The 24,066-nt window shown below is 41.3% G+C and overlaps 2 protein-coding genes across 3 annotated transcripts; both read right to left on the bottom strand.

Annotated features, from left to right (window-relative positions):
* Positions 1-289: 289 nt before the first annotated feature.
* On the bottom strand, positions 290-7,910 carry chadla (chondroadherin-like a). Its single transcript, XM_039824479.1, has 10 exons — positions 7,746-7,910; positions 6,478-6,672; positions 6,189-6,344; positions 5,892-6,037; positions 4,981-5,219; positions 4,033-4,298; positions 3,024-3,360; positions 2,541-2,893; positions 1,863-2,029; positions 290-886 (listed from the first exon to the last, which is right to left on the bottom strand). The coding sequence occupies exons 1-10, from the start codon at positions 7,902-7,904 to the stop codon at positions 580-582; spliced, it is 2,325 nt and encodes a 774-aa protein (XP_039680413.1). The 5' UTR covers positions 7,905-7,910; the 3' UTR covers positions 290-579.
* A 1,006-nt stretch (positions 7,911-8,916) lies between these two features.
* rangap1a (RAN GTPase activating protein 1a) lies at positions 8,917-23,046 on the bottom strand. 2 transcript variants are annotated; one of them, XM_039824482.1, is made up of 16 exons: positions 22,903-23,046; positions 21,016-21,135; positions 20,705-20,832; positions 20,035-20,094; positions 19,640-19,819; positions 18,898-19,032; positions 18,395-18,553; positions 15,689-15,802; positions 15,284-15,383; positions 14,991-15,075; positions 14,276-14,411; positions 13,443-13,559; positions 11,998-12,103; positions 11,105-11,193; positions 10,037-10,201; positions 8,917-9,628 (listed from the first exon to the last, which is right to left on the bottom strand). In XM_039824482.1, the coding sequence occupies exons 2-15, from the start codon at positions 21,125-21,127 to the stop codon at positions 10,076-10,078; spliced, it is 1,647 nt and encodes a 548-aa protein (XP_039680416.1). In that variant the 5' UTR covers positions 21,128-21,135; positions 22,903-23,046; the 3' UTR covers positions 8,917-9,628; positions 10,037-10,075. The 2 variants fall into 2 exon arrangements, with proteins under 2 accessions (XP_039680416.1, XP_039680414.1); XM_039824480.1 differs by having other exon boundaries at positions 10,080-10,201.
* Positions 23,047-24,066: the final 1,020 nt, after the last annotated feature.

Genomic DNA, 24,066 nt, shown 5'->3' with positions numbered 1-24,066 from the left:
AAACACACAAACAACCAGATATCCCCTTTACTGGTTCGACATCTATATATATGTATGACGTGTATGTATATTGGTAGGCTAAATATTATTTATTTACTACCCATTATTCACTGTAGTGTTTTTTTAGAGATGGCACTCTGAACTAAATGAGACAATCTTTAATTCAATTCAATTCAATTCAATTCAATTCAATTTTATTTATAGTATCAAATCATAACAGGAGTTATCTCAGGACACTTTACAGATAGAGTAGGTCTAGACCACACTCTATAATTTACAAAGACCCAACAATTCCAGTGACTCCCTTTTTAGGAAGAAACCTCAGACAGACCCAGGCTGTGTTGAAGATATGGTTGTCTATCTGTCAAGCAAATCCCATCAATGTATATCTCCTGCAGGATTGGGAAGGCAATAGACTGGGTACTCAGGTTGCTTCTTTCTTTTCTTTTCCTTCTTTTCTTTGCTGTGTTTATGCTCAGATAGTATAGTATAATAGTGCATGTAAATTCCACAAGATAATCTTAAGCTCTTTAATTTTGAAACATGATCTTCACACTTTTAATTTGTTAAATTCACGTATTACAGTGTCTTCTTGTTCTTTATCACTTTGGGCGCCACAGGTTTCCTCTGAGGCTTGTTCTTCGTTGGTTTGGGTAGTTTAGCTTTGGGCTTTGCAGGCCTAGGTTTGACTCCAGGTTCCTTCGAGAAGCTGGCTTTGGTTTTCTTCACATTTGGAGGTGTCGGGGCCACAACAACCCTCTCGTCTGGAGGAGCGCTGCTTTCTGGGCAGGACGTGAACACGTGGACGTCCCTGATATTCTGACCTCTGACCTCAGGAGGGTGACCACAGGTGGCGATCACCTCCAAACTTACATTCTCCAGCCACCTGAGAGACAGAGGGAAACAAGCACACAGTCAAATAAGTATTGGCAATAATGTAGCTTTTGGTAACAGTTACAATCAAGGACCTAGGTGTCACTCAACAACACTTCAGCAGCAGTGATGAAAGTTCACAAACTTACTACCAACTGTGCCCCCCTCCTGCCATAAAAAAAAAATAAAAAAATAGGTTCACTTAATTTGCTAATAACAGCTCAAGTTATTCCCAAAAAAAGGGGAAAAAAAATTAAGTTTTCCTCCAAATGATTTGCATAGCCCTAGTCTCACATTGCCGGACCTTCCTCCACAGCGAGGCAGAGGAGGGTCTGGGTAGTCTACACAGCATTCCAGGATGGGAGAAAAACGTGCTCTGGTTTATTGGCATTTCTTTAAACCAATCACAATCGTCATGAGTGGCGCTAAGCACCGGCAGAGCCACGGTGCCTCTGCAAAATAGCCTCGGGAAGGAACTTGTTTTGGTGGAACATGTGGACGTTCAAAAGTAGTTTTAGTCAGAACAGAAAACTCAGATTGGACAGATAGTCTAGCTAGCTGTCTGGATTTACCCTGCAGAGATCTGAGGAGCAGTTAACCATAGTCCTCACAAATCCGATTTTAAACGTATTGCAATATTCTGCAATTTATCACCCTTTTTCCAACCAATTTCAAATTGTGTCCCCAAAAGGAAACTTTGTCAACATCTGTTTTTATCTAAAAAGATACATTTCTCTTTTTGTTCATCTCACTTCAATTTTATTGCTGCAAAATGGGATTGTCAAGCAGACAAACTGACCAACACATATATAGTAATAGATTGAAACTTGCCGTCTGTGTATCGATACGGTATTGCCCAGTAAAATATCGCAAAACTATGCTGTATTGATTTTTTCCCCCACCCCTAGCGGCAACAGAGCAAACCCAGAAGTGGAACGTCGTGAATATAGACTAGCATAGCCCTAATATCAGGGGAACTCTGCACTGACCTGCGTAGCGGCAGCAGAGGACAGTCACACAGCAGGGGGTTGTCCTGCAGGTCGACCACCTGCAGGCCGGTGAGGGGGCTCAGGTCAGGAAGCTCCTCCAGCTGGTTTCCTCTCACAGTCAGAGCCCTCAGCCCTGGGCCCAGCCCTGCCAGAGCGTCCCTGGACATCTGGACGGTGGTATCATTTAAAGAGCTGGTCAGCAATAAGCCCTGCTTTTTGTAGCCGTTAGCATTAAATATGGTCTCAGTGTTGAGAATAATATTAATCCAATACTTAAATTCACATACAGACTTCACAGCCTGATGTGAAGGAAGGTGTTTTTCCTTTTGTTAGAATCTTGTTTCCACAAGATGTTAAATTCACTTCAAAAATATGTCTTAGTGTTCGTCTTAGTTATGTTTGGGGAACATGTGCATTAGTCTCAGACTTAGACTTCCGTCCCACCCTTAAACCTCATTTGGAGCATTTCAGACTCCAAAAACTAACAACATGGCAATAAGCATACACTCAAAATTCATGCTTCAAAGAGTCCTTTCAGCTACTTGTTGGCGAAATCGCATTAACAACCTCCACATATTTCTACAATTAATAATAACATGATAGATTAAAAAGACGCACGGGACACTTAAGATATGGGAAGTGTTGTCCTGTTGGCTTACACAAAAAGGTCTCTCGTACCTTCTCCATGCCCATCTGGTCCATGTAAAGCCTCTTCAGACTGTGAGATATGGGCTTGAATGCGTTTGGTCCCACCCAGCGAATTGAATTCTGCGACAGGTTGAGTTCCTCCAGGTTAGGGTTCTCGGACAGAGCCTGGGTAGGGATCTCCGTCAGCTGATTTGAATCCAGATGAAGTGCACCGAGGAAAGCAGAGTCCAGGGCCCCCTTGGCAATAGCAGTTATGGTGTTGTTGGTCAAGAAAAGTTCCTGAAGTTTAGGTGTTACTGAGGACAGCAAACCAGTGGGCTCCAGTTTGGAGATGGCATTTCGCTCCAAGTGTAACACAAACAGACTTGGTAAGAGTGCCAGAGCTACAAGAGTGACACAAAGAGACAGAAAATATCATGTGTTTTTTAGTTTCCTGTTTTCTTTAAATACATATGTACGGTGTCACTTCTTGTAACGTACATACAGCCACACTTGACTAGACTAACCACCCACCTGATCCGGGGAACTGTATCAGTCGGTTCCCTTCCAGGTGAAGGTAGTTGAGCTCTGGGGCTCCAGCAAAGGCTCTGGGGTCCAAGGATGTGAGGTCATTGTCAGAAAGATATAAATAAAACAGGTTTCTCATTCCCCGAAAGGCACCGCCTTCGATTTCGTGGATTTTGCACAACTCCAGGTGAAGAGAAACAACTTGGCTGGTGCCTGGGAAGCTGTTGGCAGGAAGGTAGTGGAAGTGGTTGCTGCGGAGGTCAAGCAGCTGTGTCTTAGTGGGGAAGCCTCGTGGGACTTTGGTGTGACCCCGACCCTCACATGTGGCGTGCTGGGCTTCAATCTAGGGAGGGTTAAAACCAGAATTCAGAATTAAAAGCAATAGTTTAGGTCAGGGGTGTCAAACTCAATTTCCCAGAGGGCCACGCTGGGAAATAAGAATCACATCAAGGGTCAGACATGTTTAGTTTATTGACATGTGTTTATTTAATCGAAAAAGTCAAATATCTTTGATTGCATTATTGCACGTGTCATATAGTCTTCTCACTCACAGTTTGGTCCACATAAAGTCCTAAAGAAGTCAGGAAAAAGTTCCTCAGCCATCATAGGAAAAGAAGCGCCAAAAACGTCGGAAAAAGTGACAAAAATGTTGGAAGAAATGACAAAAATGTAGAAAAAAGTGATAAAAATGTCAGAAAAAGTGACAAAAAATGTCAGAATTTAGCCAAAAATGTATTGTGAAGCTAAATTGATATGCGGGCCGGATCATAATCTACGAGGGGCCGGATTTGGCCCGCGGGCCTTGAGTTTGACACATGTGGGTTAGGTGCTAAGAGAGTAGAGAAACAGTTTTTACGCCTATTATCAAAAAAACGGTGGCTTTGATCCTTCCATACCTTTGGTATGCTATAATGTTGACAGTCCAGTCATTGTAGGAACTCAATCTAAAAATCGGACTTTTGCACACACTGTATGTACAGAGCAAAGCAAAGCAGCCGATGTTAAAAACACTCACATCACAGTCACAGTTAACGGGACACTTGACTTTCTGCTTGGGTTTGGCTGTGGGTGGGATGCTTCCTGTGCTCTCATCATCCTTCTCAAACTCAGCCTTCAGCGTCTCCTCCCTGCTGCGGCAGCGCAGATCCAGAGGAACCAGGGCCTGCAGCGGCTCCTCTGAGAGGTGAGGTGGTCCAGCGCAGGCCCCCAGCAGCTTCACACCACGGACACTCGCCCACCCCCTCAGGGGCCGCATGTAGCAGTTACAGTACACTGGGTTGCCTTTAAGAAAAATGAGTAATGATCAGGAAATATTGAATATGTATGTTATTATCCTCCATGTCTAAATTTGTGTCAGGGGCAGAACGAGGGGGTGGGCTTCTGTGGCTCCAGCCCCGAATGTCAAAAATTGTCAAAAGACCCAAATCTTTTAGGGTTTTAAAATAACTTTAACTTTTTGTAATTTCCCTAGTTTCTCCGACTGGACCGGCAAATCCATGGAGCAACATTTCTACTACCAGGGAAATATCGGCATTTATTCTGTAAACTCTACTAAAAAATATGTTTTTTTTTCAAATTCCTTCCCTACCTACGCTTTATAACTTAAAAATCAGACAATTTTTGCCCCGTTTTAGGGGGCAGGAGTGAAAATTAGTCATTGACATTTAATGTGCTCTGGTTTCAAAATGATGAAGACAGTCGGAGAACAATTAGATACAAAATCGGATGTAGGCTCTATGGGATGATTCTTTTTCTTGGCAGCTATCATGCTTTTCCCAAATGACGTACAGATTTCTAGACATTCCAATCAAATTCAAATGACTTGAAAAATAGTGCAAAAAGCTGCCGTAAATGGAGCATGCGCTCAGATCCCGCCTAGGTATGGGCAGAGCCTCAAATGTTTACAACGTCTGGCTCCGCCCCTGATTTCATGTCAATCAAAAATGTCAGAACAGAGTTGTACCTGTCAAGTTGAGGCTGGTCAGCTCCTCGGGGCCTGAGAGGGGCTTCAGGTAACGAAGCTGATTGTGGCTGAGGTCCAAATGGGAGAGGAGGGGGGCGCGGGACAAAGCCTGATCAGACAGGTCCTGAAGGGACATGTGGTCGAGGTAGAGGTGTGTAAGCTTCGGCATGGAGACGGATTCCTCCCCGAGGTAGGTCATGGGGTTGTGGCTCATGTCCAGGCGCGTGACCTCAGGGGGTCTTTAGAAGGAGAGGAGAGTAAAGTAACAAGTTGAATGACAAACGACCTGCGGTTTGATATTTCATTGTGTACTATTTCTTCCCTCTGTAGGTGTAGAGGGAATTATGTCTAAAATAAGACCCTAAGGCCTGTCAAATCTGACTCCACTGTATTAATTCACGCGCCTTCTTACGTCAGATTTAAGTTTACCAGAACTTTACTGACTGGGAAACTGGACTGACCAACAGTGCCAACCTTAGGCGCAGAGTGGCAAAAAAATTACACTGCACTGATTCAGGTCAAATAAAGCTCTAAATCACAAATCCGAGGGGAGAGAACACCCTCCTTTGTCCCCCCTTTTGGATAAGATGAAAACGCCAACAAAAACTATTTTAATTGGAAAAAAAGGAAGAAAACTCAAGAAGAGCAACAGATGAGAGATCCCTCTGTCAGTAGCCCTCAAGGTGAAAATCTAAGCGACAATCCCAGTGTTCTTATTTCTCTCTCTGGTCTTGTACCGGTCAGCAATAACACAATCAGGTTTGTTTGCCAATAATACTTTACCCCTAGTTAGCAAAAAGCGGCGACATTTGTTCCTATTCTTCTGCTGAGAAGTCACAAGCACTGTTTTCCACTAGAATATGAAAATAGCACCTGTATAATGCTCTTAATAATCCTTCAGATGGTCCCACCTGGTCATGGTCTGAGTGGGGAAGAACTGCAGCTCGTTGTGGTCCAGGCTGAGGCGGCTCAGGGTGAACAGTCCAGCGAAGGCCTCGGGGTCCAAGTTGTTCAGGGCGTTATGGCTGAGACGAAGCCACTTGATGTTGTTCAGGCCCTGGAAGAGGAGTCAGATTGCTGTGGGATCATATTGCCAAACATAATCCTTCATTGTGTGTACAGTATGTGTGTGCAGCAGCATCTTGCATTTTGTATCGGTTTGTGATGATTAAAAAAAAAAGAAGCCTATAATCAATAAGTCGGAGTACCTGGAAGGCCATGTTAGGGATGTAAACTAGCTGGTTGTGGGTGAGGGCCAGCATGTTGAGGAACCCGAGCTGTGTGAAGGCTCCAGGCTGGATCTCTTCCACACGGTTATGGTCCAGGTGCAGCTCCTTCAAGGAGGAGAGGCCGTCAAAGGACTCCTGCATCGGGTCAGAGGTAGGAGGTACATAGGGAGGGAAAGGGAAAATGAGATGACCTCATACTTTCTGAATGTTTCAACCGCCAAGACCAACTCAACTTGGTCTCTTCAGTGTTGCAGTTCTGCCCTCCTACCTGATAGAGGACGTCGATTTTGTTGTAGGCCATGTTTAGGGAGACCAGGCGCCCCAGGGTCCGGAAAGCGCCCTCCTTCACCTTGATGATGTTGCAGCGCTGCAGGTTGAGGTGGGTGAGGTAGGGTGTGAGGGCGAACGCCCCCCTGGGCAGCACCTGCAGGTTGTTGTTCCTCAGGTCAAGTTTCACTGTAATCTGTTAGAGCGATAAAACGGAGCGTAGGATGTATCTGAGGCAGGAGGAGAATCAGGAGGAGGCCCCTGACTGGAATCTTTCTGATAGAGCTCTGCCAGTGATAAGAACAATACTTTAGCTGTAGAGCCTCTGTGCAAAACACTTATCTCCTGTTTTCCTTCATAGCTGTCCAACAGTATGAATGGCATGCGAGAGGTCTAAAAAAAGTGTGTGTACATTTACCTAGTCTCGCTTTGCCAGACCCTCCTCCAAAGCGTGCTGAAGGAGGGTCTGGCATTCGGGGATGGGAGGAAAAGTGGTCAGGTGTATTGGCATTTCTTTAAACCAATCAGAATATTCATGGTTGGCGCTAAGCTCCGCATGGAGCTGCTGCAAAGTCAAGGATATAGACTAACATTTACCTAATCTGAAATGCACCAAATAGTCAACAGCTGCCATTAAAGTGCTCATATTCTGCTCATTTTCAGGTTCATAATTGTATTTAGAGGTTATATCAGAATAGGTTTACATGGTTTAATTTATCAAAAACCACCATATTTTTGTTGTACTGCACATTTCTGCAGCTCCTCTTTTCACCCTGTGTGTTGAGCTCTCTGTTTTAGCTACAGAGTGAGACGTCTCACTTCTGTTGCATCTTTGTTGGGAGTCGCACATGCGCAGTAGCTAGGTAAGGACTACTAGCCAGTCAGAAGCAGAGTATGAGGGCGTGCCCTGACAGTACCTAGGTAAGGACTACTAGCCAGTCAGAAGCAGAGTATGAGGGCGTGCCACGCTAGCAGCTAGGCGAGCATTATAACGTGTGTTACAAAGTGTTTGTCTCTGAAGTAAAGGCTGGACTACAATAGAGCTGTTTGGAGCAGTTGGTGAACAGTGTTTTCTGTTGGAGATGATAAGTCCCTTTGGGGGCTTTTTCACTTTGTAAACCTATAACATGCACACAAAAGATATATAACACAATAAAAGAAAGGGGAAAAACCAAAAAGCATAATATGAGCACTTAAGTGTTTTTTCCTCAAACACTTGTGTGAAGTGAAAGGGAAGCACTACACTTTATTACACTTTGAATTCCTCACCTCCTCTACAGTCGGGGGAATCTCCGTTAAGTTCTTGCCAACACAGGTGACCGCGAGCTTGGTGCTGTCACAGCTGCACACTCTGGGACATCTGCCTGCTTCAACGGCTGAACTCAGCGCTAAGACCAGCAGGAGGGCCACAGCAGAGAAGAAAAGCATCTGTGCCAAAAAATAGAAATATGAATTTCAAAAAAAAGAGTCAAAGCTGCTGTCAAAACTCTTTACCATTCAGTGAATGTGTAATCAGGCACAAGCTTAGCCAAAGTTTGGTGCTTAGAGAACTAAACAGCCTTTATGTGTATGTAATTAACAGTTCAGACTACTGCTTGTGATGACATCCCTTATGTGCTGTTTTCTAATTTCTAAAATAAATACATGAAAAACACATTGTTGGTTGTCAAATACTTTTACTTTTCATTATCTCAATTTTGCACTAGAACCTTCCCAGTGTATGCTCATCAGGAGAAAAACAGTTCCAAGAAAATCTAAGTCCAACCTCAAAAACAGACTGGAGCATGTACTGAGAAACCAAACTCGTAATAAAAAAAAAATAACTAAAACTGGCTTACCTTAAAGCAGAATGTCAGGCTGTCACTGAGCTAAAGGCGGTTTATATTCAGGCTTCAGTTATCTGCTGCTTTATTTCACTCCGAGTGTGTCCAGCACTTACTGCCAGCCGTCCAGCAGGCTAACAAACAAGGCTTTGGTAAATTCTTTTAGGATGACCCCCGATCCCTGAGCCCCCTCACTGCAAATTAACACCTTGGCTTTACATTTTCGGTCTCGTTAAGAGGCCGAAACATAGGGAGCAACTGGATTTGTTGATGTATGTAAGAGATAAACTGACTCTTCTTGGTCTGTAACATTTGGGCTTTTTACTTCTTTGAAACCCAGTGCCACTAAACAAATCTGAACAAAATATGTACAAAACATATGAGTTTCTTCCATAACTTTAATGAGCAGGGATAAAAGAGATCTAGTTTGTTTAAATGTTTAGTTTAAATTTATAAGAGCCGTTGTGTTGCTCAGTTTTTTTTCCACTATGACATCTCTCCATTTGTGCAAAATGTAATTTCCCCTTGCGGGATCATCTAAGTATGTCTTAATCTTATTCTTTTCTTGTGGCATTATCCCTTTATGTGCAGTTAATATACAAAAACTGTGAACGACATTCAACACTCAGAGCAGGTTTATTTTCATAATCCTAATGCAAAAACTCATCTCATTAAAAGCAGAAAATACATTTAATTAGATTTCATCACTTTTGATTGTTCTATTGTTTTTTTTACAGTCTTATTTTAATAATATTTGTCAGTGAAATACATATTTAACACCACTGTTTGATCATATTACCAAGTTCAATAAACATTTAATATAAAACAGCAGAATAGTAAAAGCTATATATGAAACAGAAAATGTACAATAGCTGAAACTTTGAGGCCAGATTAACTCTGGTCAGAGCTTTTCTAGTTAGCACCAAAGTGCTGTCTTGTGGTTATAAGAGTGTACACAAAGCACTTCAGTTCGTCCACACCATAAGAGCATGGTCTACTTCAAAACACAAAAGCATTCAAGTCCAGTCCAGAGTCCAGGAAGAGGTTTGTTGCTGAACTTGTGAAGAACAGCGGTGACCCAGTGAAGCGGAGTGTGTTCTTCTCAAGTGCTGCTCTGCTTTACTTGCTTCGAATTTGGGCCCGTGTGCCGTTTTTTTTCCCAAGGTCCATTAGTGATCAGTCTGTCTGTCTGTCGTGTGTGTGTGTCGGTGTGTGTGTGTGTGTGTGTGTGTGTCTCCCCACAGTCCTCAGCCCTCAGGCCTGATTCTCTTCAATGTTGACTGGAGGCTGTTTCTGGCACTGCCGCATGACTCCAGAGCCTTGATGTTTCTGTAAATAACAAACACAGTTATACCTCCTTCACACCAATTACCAGGGTCAGCTTACCCGGGATCAACCCCTCTTTTGTCAATTTTGGTGTAGGGTACACATCATATTCAGTGAACAGCTAACGTTGTCACATACTCCAGTCCAACAGTACACCACCAGAACTGGATTTTTGTAGTGGATTACAACTTAGGATAAATCACTATGAGTGACAGGGCCAGAAAGTTACATGTCAGTCCACTGAAACTAAAGGGTTTAATTAAAATACATTTAAATAAATAAATAAACCCATTCCAACACAAAAATGAGCAATCACCTGTGTCCACCACCGTTACTATGCGGACAAAAGAGCAAAACATTCATTATGTGCTTCATTCCTGAAGATAGGATGGTAACTGTGGTATTTTGTACCTGGAAGCTGCCTGCTGATTGGCTCATTCAGTCACGTCCTTACCGGGACATGAAGGCCTGCAGCACGGCCACGTTCTCTTTGGGGAAGTAGTCCTGTCGAACGACGTGCTCCAAGGCGTGGAGGTGGCCGGGAACCACGAGCACAGGCTTCACCTTGTCCTCACTCTGAGCAGCCGAGAGCACGGGACAGAGGGGCGGGGGCGGGGGACAGAAAAGAGAGGAATGTTTAAAACAATGGAAAATGTAGTGAAAAGACCAGGGGCGATTCCAGGATCAGACCTTTAGGGGGGCTCAGCCCCTAATGAGAATGTGACACGGATACAGCGCCATGCAAAAGTGTTAAACCCCCAATCAGTCATTTCCGATAATCTGAGCTAGCTACTGAACAACCTCAGCTAACGTTGTTTTACACTATTGACACTATGATTTATTACATTACACTATGACATTAATATTATACAGTCTATGGTTTTTAACTAAACCTCACCTCTTATAAGTCACAGTAGTAACGATCAATTTGACACAATGTTCGAACATTCAGCAATTTTAGTTGCTTACGTTTCAATTTGGGTTCTAATCTGCGCCACGAAATGACCAACGTTAAACTTCACAACCGTCTGCTGCTCTCCCTCTGACAGATCAGATAGAGACTCAGCCAAAGACAGGAGTCTGGCACAACCTCCTCTGATTGGCCAACACTACGTTTCTGTTAACCCTTTCCTTGACTGGGTTATAGGTGCGTAGCATCGGAGACAGACACACAGGATATTAAACCGGTTTCTTTGAACCTGTAATTGGTTGTCCTCAGTCACTAACAGACAACCTCACAAACTAACTCGAAGCACTACATTTTATCTTTTTTATGTTTTATTATTATAATTTTCAGGGGGCTAAGATGAAATTTAGGGGGGCTAAAAGGATCTAAAATCGCCAAAGGAAAAGACCAAAGTGAGAAATGCATAGAAGGGAAATGTAAAGGAAGCAAAAAGGCATCAGAAAATGACAGTGAAGAAATAAAAGTGGCTGTGCCTCGTCAAACTTTGCTGAATATGTGCAGATTAAGCATACCTTGAGAAGTCCGAGCAGCACTAACAAAGATGATACAAAGCTGTAGCCTTGGAAGGACGGAGTGGCAAAAGCTTTTTTCAGAAGGGCGTCTGAGGGGGGGGGGGGAAAAACAGCTATTACAAACGTATATTCCAACAGTGTCATCAAAAAAAAAGAAAATAACAGAAAATGCATGTCTTGTTAGCACAGACTCTTAATGGCTAAAGTGAAGCATTAAAAACGTTTTTTTTAAATATACTGTGTTAAATGACCTAACTAGCATCTTTCAGCAAATATCTGTGCAGTAAAAGACTAAAACTTTAACAGACCATAATGCAATTCGGCTACTAGAAATGTTTTCTTTATGGTCGAGCATAGAATGACAGGAGATATTAAGAAATATGACGACGATGAACCAAAGTCGTTTATGGACAGGTTAAAGTAATAGTTCAACATTTTGGGAAATATGCTTATTCGCTTTCTTGCCTTGAGTTAGATAAAAAGATTGACACCACTTAGTTAATATGAGCTTCAAAAGCCTTTTGACAGAGCATCTGCTAGCTGTTTCCCCTGTATTCCAGTCTTCGTGCTAAGCTAAGCTAACCGGCTGTCGGCTCCAGCTATATAATTGTCAGAGACATGAGAGTAGTATCAATCTTATTATGGAACTCTTAGCAAGAAAGTAAAATAAGCAAAACGTTCTCTAAAATGTCAAGTAATTCCACTAAATGGGAAGGGTACTTGACTAGACAGATTGGGAGCAGGGTCCAACATAAAAACAAAAAAGAAAATAACTGCAAGACACTGAACGGCATAAATTAATTTATAACACAAGGTTTCTCGTCAGTCAAACACTTCTGTCAGCAAGGGCATGTACAACAATCAAATCAACTCATGAAGACAAAGTGCCTCACCAATGCTGTCCAACACTGCATTCTTAACTTCATTATTATCTTCCTTGTACACAGATGCAATCTTGAGGAAGGCTTCAGCTGTTTTTGTAGCATCTGACACATCCACCTAGACACAGAGAAAGGAAGAAGCATTTACTGATGTGAAATCCACTCTGCTTATACATGCTCAAACTGATGCCTCCTTTGTTCGTCTGCATCGAGTAATCACACAGATGCATTTTAACTTCCGAGCTGAAATGTTCTTCAATGTACGTTTAAAGTGCTCATATTATGCTCATTTTCAGGTTCATAATTGTATTTAGAGGTTGTACCAGACTCTTTTTACATGGTTTAATTTTCAAAAAACATCATGTTTTTGTTGTTCTGCACATTGCTACAGCTCCTCTTTTCACCCTGTGTGTTGAGCTCTCTGTTTTAGCTACAGAGTGAGACATCTCACTTCTGTTCCATCTTTGTTGGGAGTCACACATGCTCAGTAGCTAGGTAAGGACTACTAGCCAGTCAGAAGCAGAGTATGAGGGCGTGCCCTGACAGTAGTTAGGTAAGGACTACTAGCCAGTCAGAAGCAGAGTATGTGCCCTGACAGTACCTAGGTAAGGACTACTAGCCAGTCAGAAGCAGAGTATGAGGGCGTGTCCTGACAGTAGTTAGGTAAGGACTACTAGCCAGTCAGAAGCAGAGTATGTGCCCTGACAGTACCTAGGTAAGGACTACTAGCCAGTCAGAAGCAGAGTATGAGGGCGTGTCCTGACAGTAGCTAGGTAAGGACTACTAGCCAGTCAGAAGCAGAGTATGTGCCCTGACAGTACCTAGGTAAGGACTACTAGCCAGTCAGAAGCAGAGTATGAGGGCGTGTCCTGACAGTAGTTAGGTAAGGACTACTAGCCAGTCAGAAGCAGAGTATGTGCCCTGACAGTACCTAGGTAAGGACTACTAGCCAGTCAGAAGCAGAGTATGAGGGCGTGTCCTGACAGTAGCTAGGTAAGGACTACTAGCCAGTCAGAAGCAGTGTGAGGGCGTGCCCTGACAGTACCTAGGTAAGGACTACTAGCCAGTCAGAAGCAGAGTATGAGGGCGTGCCCTGACAGTACCTAGGTAAGGACTACTAGCCAGTCAGAAGCAGAGTATGAGGGAAGTAAAGGCTGGACTACAATAGAGCTGTTTGGAGCAGTTGGTGAACAGTGTTTTCTGTTGGAGATGATAAGTCCCTTTGGGGGGGGACTTTGGGCTTTTTCATTTTTGTAAACCTATAACATGCATAAAAAAAGATATATAACACAATAAAGGAAAGGGAAAAAGCCAAAAAGCATAATATGAGCACTGAGAGAGACACTGATGAGACATTTGTTTTGGACTTTAGTACCTCTCATTAACAGATCGATGCAGCTCTGTGGGTACAAACTTAAGCTGGTGTGCATGTATTCGTGGAATCACAATGTGTTTACCTGCTGCTCGATCAGCAACGCCCTCTTGGCCCCCAGTTTGAGCAGTTTGTCTGGGGACGGAAAGCTGAGGAAGGAGGAGACGTCTGGTGGCCGTGGTGCTGATACAGGGGTGGACGGCTATGAGGGCAAGGGGAGAGAAAAAGAAAGTCAACTAAACCACAACACCAAACATACACAACGGCAGCTAATGTGTCCTTAAACTGACGCTGGTGTACTATAAGATGTGGAAATACATGTCAGAAATATTAATATAGCAACATATGCTCCTAATTAATAGGAATGGGAACAAAAACAATACACATGAAGAATGATCTTTCCATTTCAAATTAAATTGTTAAAAAGTTTTTGCCTCTTTTCAGTAGGGGTGTAAGAAAAAAATCGATACACTTCAGTATCGCAATATTTTATCGATTTTCAAAAAGGCAATATCAATTTTATTTTAATTAATTAATTAATTTTTTTAAATGTTCAAAAAGATTCATGCAAGACAGTGGTTCACATTTATGTTGTGTTTAAACCCCCTACCGCTAGATGGCTATGCTGAGACACACCACTAGTGTCCTTGCCTAATAGGGCCTAACAGGGCCTAGCAGGGCCTAACAGGGCTTGACTTTTTGCTAGAAGCTAACAACGTAGCTATGGCTGAACTTTGGCCTACTTTAGCATATCAACATTAGCTCACTAAGAACCTGTGAACCACAATGCCAAACTGGCAGTTTGATTTTCTGTGTACTGACTTTTATGAACATCATGTCTTTTTTTAAATATTAGTTTTTCTAAAACTAAAGATGTTTGCTTTGATGCCACATGTCATCATCACACATCTATCTGACCTTGACATCATTGCTTTCCTCTTCCTCCTCTTCTTCCTCTTCCTCCGCTAGTTCCTCCTCTTCCACATCCTCGTCATCTTCGTCCTCTTCCTCATCTTCGTCCTCGTAGTCATCCTCTGGCTCACCCTCGTCGTCACTGAGGCAAATTAAAGGCACCGCTCATTAGGGAGGATTTTGGGATGAGACGTATCGTTTTAAGCAATCGTGATATTCGACAAAATCATGTGCAAAGTCATTGTGGTGCAGATTGGGTCTGTTTTTCAGGTGCAGATGTGATGTACTCGACCCCAAACACATAACGTGTACGCATTAAACAGTAGAGCAGGCATCAGCGGTACAGATGGGACTTACACAAGCCATGAGGAAGGTTACAGAGGAAAAATATGAATTAATTTCACCTGCAATTGTACCTTAACATCTCCTGCCATCATTTGTAATTATTTTATCCAAGAGTTATTATTTAAACCGCCTGCCTCCCAATCTGCAATTGGACAATCTGAAGAGCTGCAATGCGTTTTGGGGCAGTTGAGTTTGTCCAGCAAGCTCCTGTATCATACCCAGAAAGTCTTCCTAATCTATTATACTGTCCATCCGGGCATTTCTCGTGTACACAATATCCGCATAGCAGTTGGAACGCACTACATACTCAATTTTATATATGATATATATGGATTCCATTAAATACACCACAGGAGCTATAGTATGACATGATTACCTGAGCGATCCTAGAAGCTTGCCAATGTTCATGCCTTCCATGGCATCTTTCAGAGCTTTGCAGCCATCCTCTCCTAGACAGTTACCTGAAAATCAAAGACCATTTTATTACCACGTAGTCGGGAGCAAATAATCATAAAGAACGTCTCTAAGTAACGTCTCTTCAAATGAAAGTCACTGACTCCTTTAAAACAGTTAATATAAAAACTTTAAAGCAGATGTTTGTACTTTTGAAGAGGATAACAGCTAAAAAAAAGGCAGATGGGTGAGTTAGTTTTTTGCCGTTTTTTTTACCATTTAGGTCCAGTTTCTCCAGCTTGTCCCGGTCCTTTACTGCTTGTGCCACAGCTAGAGCGGCTTCCTCTGTAATCTCACCAAATGACAGATTGAGTTCCTGTGAAACGTAACAGAATATTTACTCAGAAGGGAAGGGGAAAAAGTTAAGAAAAAGACAGGGAAATAAAAGACCTTTCAGAATAAATTTGGGATAGAAATGATCAAAGTCCACAGGTGTGTGCCCATGTTTAGTCTGGTTACTTATGCCCAGTTACATCCAGATCATCCCCACACGCAAAGGATCAGGGTCACAACATACAAGCTTACTCTGGCAACAAATTATTATTCTGAGAGGTCGTTACAGCTCAGGCCCGATTTGGGGGGGGTCGGGGGGGGGGAGATACTATAGTTCATTTCACTCACCTTGAGGATTGGTAATCCCTCTGATACAGTTTCTGCAATAGCTATGGCTCCTGCTGGCCGCACCAGACAGTCGCCAAAGTTTATCACCTGGATGCTGCGTAGGTGCTTCAGGGCCTGTGAAGGACACAGATATTATTTGCTACAGCTTCAAAGATTGTTTGCTGCGGCTTCAGCCTCAATTAATGGCAACAGCAAGTTTATGTGTGGGCTATAGCTGGGCAATATATCGATATTATATCGATATTGTGAAGCTGCATTACAGTAAAGTGATGTCATTTTCTGAATTTACCAGACTGTTGTAACTGTTCTATTATTTGCCTTTACCCACTTAGTCATTATATCCACAGTACTGATGATTATTTATCTAAAATCTCATTGTGTAAATATTTTGTGAAAGCACCAATAGTCAACACTTCAATATCGTTGCGGTATCGATATCGAGGTATTTGGTCAAAAATATCGTGATATTTGATTTTCTCCATATCGCCCAGCCCTAGTGTGGGCCCTTAAGATGGAAAAGATAATTTCCTTCACCAAGTTCATAGGTCTGTAAAAATGTTGCGGTTTTGGGCAAACAAGGTAATAAAAACTTGGTACAGCAGAAAATTGAAATTAAATGTCTTTCATTCTATGTTTGTGCACTGCTGGACTTATTCATCTAATAAATGATCAAATTGATGGGATAATGATTAGGGGATTCACTGTAAGAAGTGGGGTAATCACCTGCACTTGTCATTCAAAATAAAAACAAATGTATTATTATTCATATATTTTAACAATCATTTTTGACAAGGAGCCACTGGTAGTAATTGTAATCTCAATTGCCAACTGTCATGATGTTGTCTGATGTAAGTAGTAAGTAAATAAAGTTTATTTGTATAGCACTTTTCACAGACAAAGTCACGAAGTGCTTCACAGGCCAAATAAATACATACATTAAAACAGATCAATAGTCATAAAAAGCACAATAAACCATAAATCTTAGTAAAACACAAAATACAAAAATAAATAAATACAAAATAATACAGTCTGCAATTTGGCTAGATGAACGTCTTACTAAAAAGATGCGTCTTGAGCTGTTTTTTTAAAAAGATTTCAACAGATGCAGACATTCTTAAAATATGGGGTAAGACGTTCCACAGTGTAGGAGCGATTGTTTGAAAAGCTCTATCACCTTTTCTTTTCAGCCTAGTACGAGGAACAGCCAGTAAGCCCTGATGTGATTATCTCAAAGATCTGCTGACAGTATAAGGGTGCAGCAGATCACTTATGTAAGCCGGTGCCTGACCATTGATGGCTCTGTAGGTAATTACAAGAATTTTGAACTGGATCCTGTATTTAACCGGTAGCCAGTGCAAAGAGGCCAGGATAGGGCTAATATGACATCATGGCCTCCCTGACCTTGTCAGCAACCTAGCAGCAGCATACTAGACCAATTGTAAACGATCTACAGATGATCTAGTGAGGCAAGTAAAAACAGAATTACAGTAATCCAAAGGCGAAGAAACAAATGCATGTATAATCACTTCTAACTCAGTGTAGGATACAAAACGTCTGAGTTTAGCGATGTTTCTAAGGTGGAACAAAACAAGTGCGGGTTAGTGACTTTTTTGTCAAGGCTCATGGCCCGATCTAAAGTGGCACCAAGATTTCTTAGGCTGGAACCACCTCCGACACAACGCTGTCTGCAGCAACGGGATTTAACTGAAGGAAGTTACTGGCCATCCAGTCTTTTATAGTAGACAGAAACTCCTGTAAAACAATTAGTAGAGATGCACCGGTAGACTGGCCGGTGACCGTGCTCGGCCATCACCGGCAACCGGCAGGTCAGTCTGACATATGCCGATTTCATGCTACAATTAACTGACAACAGAAGTTATACGAGTTACAGTTCTCAGGGATACACGCACACACGGACGCGACAGCACCGTCTTTTTCCTTTCTCTCAACTTTTGTGCCATTTGTGCGTGTGTCCGCGCTATTCTCGCACATGTAGGGAACCTCGTGAATTAACCTGCAACATGTCAGCTGTTTGGAAATTCTTCAGCGTGTGTGCAGAAGATAACAAGTTTGCAATATGCAACACCTGCAAGGAAAAAGTAGGGCGTGGAGGGACGACACCAAAAACCATAATCATATTTTTTTTGTTGGATATTGAATGTGAAAACAAGGAAATGGTTCTAACGTTGCTCTTTAGATGTGTGTGAATTTCCCACACCAGGAGTAATTTATATTAGTTCTATTTTATAGTGATCCATTATCTGTTCAACACATGTTCTATGTTCTGTGCAAAATGTTCTATTAAAGAAAAGATAGAAAATAAATAAATATTTGTGTGTGCTGTAAAGTGGTTAGAAAAAAAATGAAATTGGAATCGGCTAAAATCGGCATTGGCTGGCCTAACTCAATGAAAATCGGAATCGGCCTAGAAAGTTGTAATCGGTGCATCTCTAACAATTAGATGATCAGTCTGGTTGGGTTTAAAAGATAAATACAATTGAATGTCATCCGCATAGCAGTGGTATTAAATACCTTTAAATTTACTGATAACGTGTCCAACTGGAAGCATATAAAGGGCGAATACAATAGGTCCCAGAACCGAACCCTGGGGCACCCCACAAGTTAAAGCAGTGAACTCAGACATGTAAGGGCCAACAGCCACAAAAAACTAACAAATAAGAAAAGAACAAATCAAGGTCTCTGTACCTGAGCCATGGCGATAGCCCCCTTCTCAGAGAAGGTGTTGTCGTTGAGGTTGAGGATGCGGAGGCCTGCGTTGTGCTGCACGGCTGTGGCCAGAGCTGTCACACCAGGATGATTGATGCCATTCTGGGGCATGTGAATCTCCTCCAGGCTGCCCATCAACTGGGAACACAAATTATAATCCCCAAATGAATCTACCTACACAGCACTTTTACACAGAGAACCACAACAGTTTGTCAACATTAACAGATTCGTACAGCTTTGAACAACAATGGTCAAGTAGTCAAATAACTGAAAATATGAGCTGCAAAGATATAAACTGATCTGAGATAAATCTATTGCTATATAATACGCCAAGTGCTCCAGGAAGGAAAGCTGTAGTGAAATCTCTCACAATGGTCGTAACGTAATGTAGCGTGATGTGGCATTCTTCATTTAAGGAGACTTTTCTGTTTCCCCAGAAACAAGTAAAGTCTTCAAAGCTCAAGCAGTAGTTAGTCCTGTACCTGGAAGGCTTGAGCGAGGGCAGTGGCTCCATCGTTCTCCAGACGGTTCCTCCCTGCAACAAACACCTTCAGGCCGAGGGGGGCGCCCTCTGCGCTGGACTTTTTATGGCACTGGGTCAATGAAGCAGCCAAGATCTGAGGAGTCCATAAACACAGAATTGTATGTGTAACATATTGTGAATTTTTAAAACCGTTTTTGTTTTTGGAAAATTCTTTTTATTCCAGCTTTGAAAAATATATCTAGTCTATATTTCACTTCTTTTTTTTTTTTTTTTTCTCAATACTTTCTTTATTGGGTTTTTAACAGTTACAATACAATATAACCTTCCCACCCCTCCCCTACAACATTAACAAAAAAAACTATATATATATATATATATAAATAAAAAAAAATAAAATAAAAAAAAAGGAGAGTTAGCACATCTTCATAAAAAGTATAAATCCCACATTATAAAGAAATTAGTCCAGAAAACAAGAGAACTGACACACACAAAAAATAAATAAATAAATAAAATAAACAAAATATATTTCACTTCTAAGTCTAAACTTCAACTTAGTCTTCAACTCCTTTAAAATCAGTTAGAGAACATTATTTGCATCTTAAAAGTAGTATTGGATTGCATTAGACTGCACAGGTGTACCTAATAACGTGACCAGTGAGTGAATATTCTCCAACAATGATGGTACCCAACAATGTAGATGGAAACATGTCTCATTATTAAAAGAGGTTGTCATGACTTACCTTCCCCCCTCCAATGCCCATGCCACAGTTGTTGAGCCGTAGCTCCTGCAGTGTGTAGCAGGCCGTGCTCTTGAGCAACTTCTCAATGCCCTTCACCCCATCTGGTCCAAAGGCGTTGTCACTGAGGTCTATAACAGTCAGCCTGGCACCCGCCAGCATCAGAGCGTCACCCAGTGAATTCTACAACACAAGGAGAGAGAAGAGACTAAATAAATGGCAGGACAAGTCGGGGCAGTGTCCCCAAAAACATAATAAAAAAAACAACATAGTTACAGCTATGCAATCATTCAGAAGTAAAGCCAGACATGAACAGTGTGCAATATTTCAACACGTTCTGACTGGAAGCCTAAACTTGCTTTGACAACGACATTAATGTTGAGGAAGAAGAGCATTACCAGGGCAGGTGGGATCTCAGAGCGCAGGCGACCGGTAAACATGTCACTCCAATAACAGCGCTGAAAGAGAGTAAAGATACACAGTGTCAGCTGAGAGACAACCTTGAATATATAATCCATTATGAAAAAACAAACTGAAGAGTTTTTCATGTCTTATGTGATAGTAAACGGAATATCTTTAGGTTTTGGAATGGTCGTCGGACAAAAAAAGGTTTTGTTGACATCGCATTAGGCTTAAGTAAATTATTTTTTTAATAGACCCAAACCGTTCCACCAGGATCTCACAAGTAGAGCTGCAAAGATGAATCGATTAGTTGTCAACGATTAAATTAATGGACAGCTATTTTGATAATCGATTCATCGGTTTGAGTCATTTTTTAATAGAAAAGCAACAAAAATTATCTGATTCCAGCTTCTTACATGTGAATATTTTCTTGTTTCTTCACTCCTCTATGACATTAAACTGAATATATTTGAATTGTGGACAAAATAAGACATTTGAGGATGTCATATTGGGCTTTGGGAAACACCGATCAACATTTTTCACCATTTTCTGACATTTTATAGAACAAACAACTAACCGAGAAAATAATCACCAATGAAAATAAGCGTTAGTTTCAGCCCTAAATGAGAATGCTGAAAAAAAAGGTCAAGAATAAACAATCCAAACCTTGAACTTGCTCTTTGTTTCTAGGGCCTTGGCAATGGCCTGTGCTGCCACCACACCTATAGTGTTTCCCTCCAACCTCAGAGCCTGTAAATCCTCAAAATCCAGGATTTCCTTAACCATCTCCTCCACTGGAGAGGGAGGAACATGGTTAGGGGTTACAGGTTGAGAAAGAGAGATAAGAGAGTTGGGATTTAAAAAAAAAAAAAAAATCATTAAAACAAAGACTTTAATGTGTTTAAGCAATCAAGCCTCACTGGCTTAGAGGCAGGGTTTCTGGCACACATACACACACAGTGACGTCTGACACTCACCTGATTGGGCATCATCCAGCTTTCTTCCCTGGCCTTTGTAGCTCAGCTCTCCTTCCTCTACTGCAGCCTTAGCCAGAGAATCGGCCAACTGCGAAACACTGTCTGTCGCCATTGGGACACCTGAGGGACAAACACATAATACACTTTTTAAAATCGGTTTCATGATAATCCTGGTGTCCAGTGAGAGAGTTGGTTTCCTTTGCCAAACAGGTATCACTTATTACCAATTAAGAACCAAATAAGCACATAACACAGTTTTAGTTAGGGGTGGGAAAAAAAATCGATACAGCATAGTATCGTGATATTTTCCGTGGCAATACTGTATCGATACACAGATGCCAAGTATCGATCTTTTATTATATATGTGTTGGTCAGTTTGTCTGCTTGACACAATCCCATTTTGCAGCAATAAAATTGAAGTGAGATGAACAAACAGAGAAATGTTTTTAGATAAAACAGATGTTGACAAAGTTTCTTTTGGGGACAGCATTTGAAATTTGGAAAAATTTGAAGTTGGAATAAAGGCAATAAATTGCAATATATCGCAGAATATTGCAATATGTTTAAAATCGCAATAATATTGTATCGTGACATAAGTATCGCGATGGTATCGTATCGTGAGGCCTGTGGTGATTCCCACCCCTAGTTTTAGTGTGGACATTCTGGCTTTAACTACCTTGTCTTTTTTCTAGAAAGCTTAGTCCACCTTTCTACTAGACAGAAACTGCTGAAAGCGCTGTTTACGCAAAGGGACAATCCACCCTAAAACTAAATGTGTACCTGCTGTACAACATTACACTGCAGCTCAGATTTAATTTGTAGATTTGAACATGTCTCTTTGTACGCTGAACAGAATACAGACTGTAAAGATTTCATCTAAAGTTAGCATAGGTTAGGGACAAATCCTGAAGCTCCTCCATGTACAATGAAGTAACAGTGTTTTCTGGTAACTTCAACGAAATGAGAACGTATTGAAGTCAGTCACTTCCCAATTAACTGTCTAACCAGACGCAAAAAACATTAGTTTAAGTTGTCATGCTTCTTTAACACAGAAAGACAGCCGACGGGTTTCATTCACTCATCAGAACTGAATGTTGTTTTAAGCAAGTAATAATAAGCAGGCTGAGAATTGGACCAGCACACACATCAAGCTGTTTTTGTGATCATTGTGAGGTACCACAAACTGTAGTATAGAGCATGTGCGTGTTAGTTGGAAGAAATATGTATCAGAGAGAAAGCACATGTTGGAATAAATTAAACGATTTGGGATAACAAAGGCAGAAGTAAAGAACATAACGTTACTGGAGTGTGGACAAGTTAGAAGATGCTTGTCAGCCTCCTTATTAGAACAGGACTGATGAGGAAAATCTGACATGCTGGACACTGTAGGAGTTAACTCCAGAAGATGACAGTAGTGCAACATTAAGGATGCAAGCTGCCGTTAAAACCCAAAGAAGAGAAAGAAGAATGTTGTTTTGGGGTAGATTTTCCTCTGTTAGCAGCTGCCCCCGGCGGCTAGCATTAGCCGAATGCTGCTAACGTTATGCTAACACAACAACACGGTTTGATGCCAGTGGAGTTACTATGGCCGTTGTTGACAACTGTCTGTTAAGTAACATATACCGTGCTTGCTAGATACTTCACAAACTTAGTCCGGTGGTAATAGGATTATAAAAATAGAAATTTGAGTCAGCTAGCTAGCAATGGTAGGTGGGACAGAGCGTGGCTTTTACTCGGCCTCTCCTGTCGGCAACAACCGCTGACTACGTTACCTAGCTACACAGCAGTTAGTCTAAGCCCTCCAGTCCCCGGTTTAGATCGTTATTATTAGACAAACTCTAACCCATTACTAATTGTACTCCCAATATAAATTAATATCATAATTACCACAACACTGCTGTGATGATTGAATCCTGTCCAGTCACACACACACACACACTCCCGCTTGCTCGTAGTGTTTAAAACCAAGTCTTCTTCTTTCTGAGGTTCGGCAGACGAGCCCTTGTAATGGCGTATCGCTGCCCTCTACTGTTTGTCACAATAAAAAGAAAAGAAAATTCAGTGTACATGATTTACATACCGAAAGTGCCAAGCTTATATACACAGAAGTAATTGTTAAAACTCAAAAAAGTTGTATGTTCTTTTAGTGGTAAAATATATCAGTAAGTAAGGTTTACTTAAGTCTTAATAGCTTTTTTCAGATCTTTTGAACACCCCACAGCCTTCTTCAGCCTTTTTTGTTTGTTTGTTTGCAATTTTGGATCTCATACTACATACATACAGCTTGTATTTGAAATTTGAGGTCTGTTTGATTAATAAATAGCAGTTTTATCTATCATGCATTTGATCAAAAATAAAGTGGCTTTATTTAATTAAAAAAAATCAAATGCTACATAAAAAACGGTGAATATCAGTTAATCTCAAGGAAAACACATAAGTCTCGGATAAGTCATACATTTTTTTTTTTTTTAAGATGATTTTTTTGGAGTTTTTCTCTCTCCTCCTCAATAGCTACAGACACATGGCACATCCTAAGGAAAGCTCATTGTGGGACTGGCTCTAGTGGCTGTAATTCTGCACCAAGGCTGAATTTCGGGAAAGAGACTTCAGATCCAGTATTAGGGGACCACTAAGGTCTATATAAGAGAGACTTCAGATACAGTATTAGGGGACCACTAAGGTCTATATAAAAGAGACTTCAGATACAGTATTAGGGGACCACTAAGGTCTATATAAAAGAGACTTCAGATACAGTATTAGGGGACCACTGAGGTCTATATAAAAGAGACTTCAGATACAGTATTAGGGGACCACTAAGGTCTATATAAAAGCATCCAAAGAGCACCATGTCATGGGACCTTTAAGCTTGTTCCAATATTTGTAGGGAGTTAACCTTTTTCCAACATACAAACACAGCAGAATATATTTGTTTTGTCACTGCCACTTTACCTGTGTTTTGGATTGTGTATGAATCATAGACTGTATATATAATATAATATAATATTAATATATAAAAAAATTAAAAATAAATTAAAAATTAAAATTAATATA

The sequence above is a fragment of the Perca fluviatilis genome, chromosome 15 (assembly GCF_010015445.1).
Source record: "Perca fluviatilis chromosome 15, GENO_Pfluv_1.0, whole genome shotgun sequence".
NCBI lineage: Eukaryota > Metazoa > Chordata > Actinopteri > Perciformes > Percidae > Perca > Perca fluviatilis.
The sequence above is the reverse complement of the archived record's forward strand: the minus strand, read 5'-3'. Positions and strand labels throughout refer to the sequence as shown.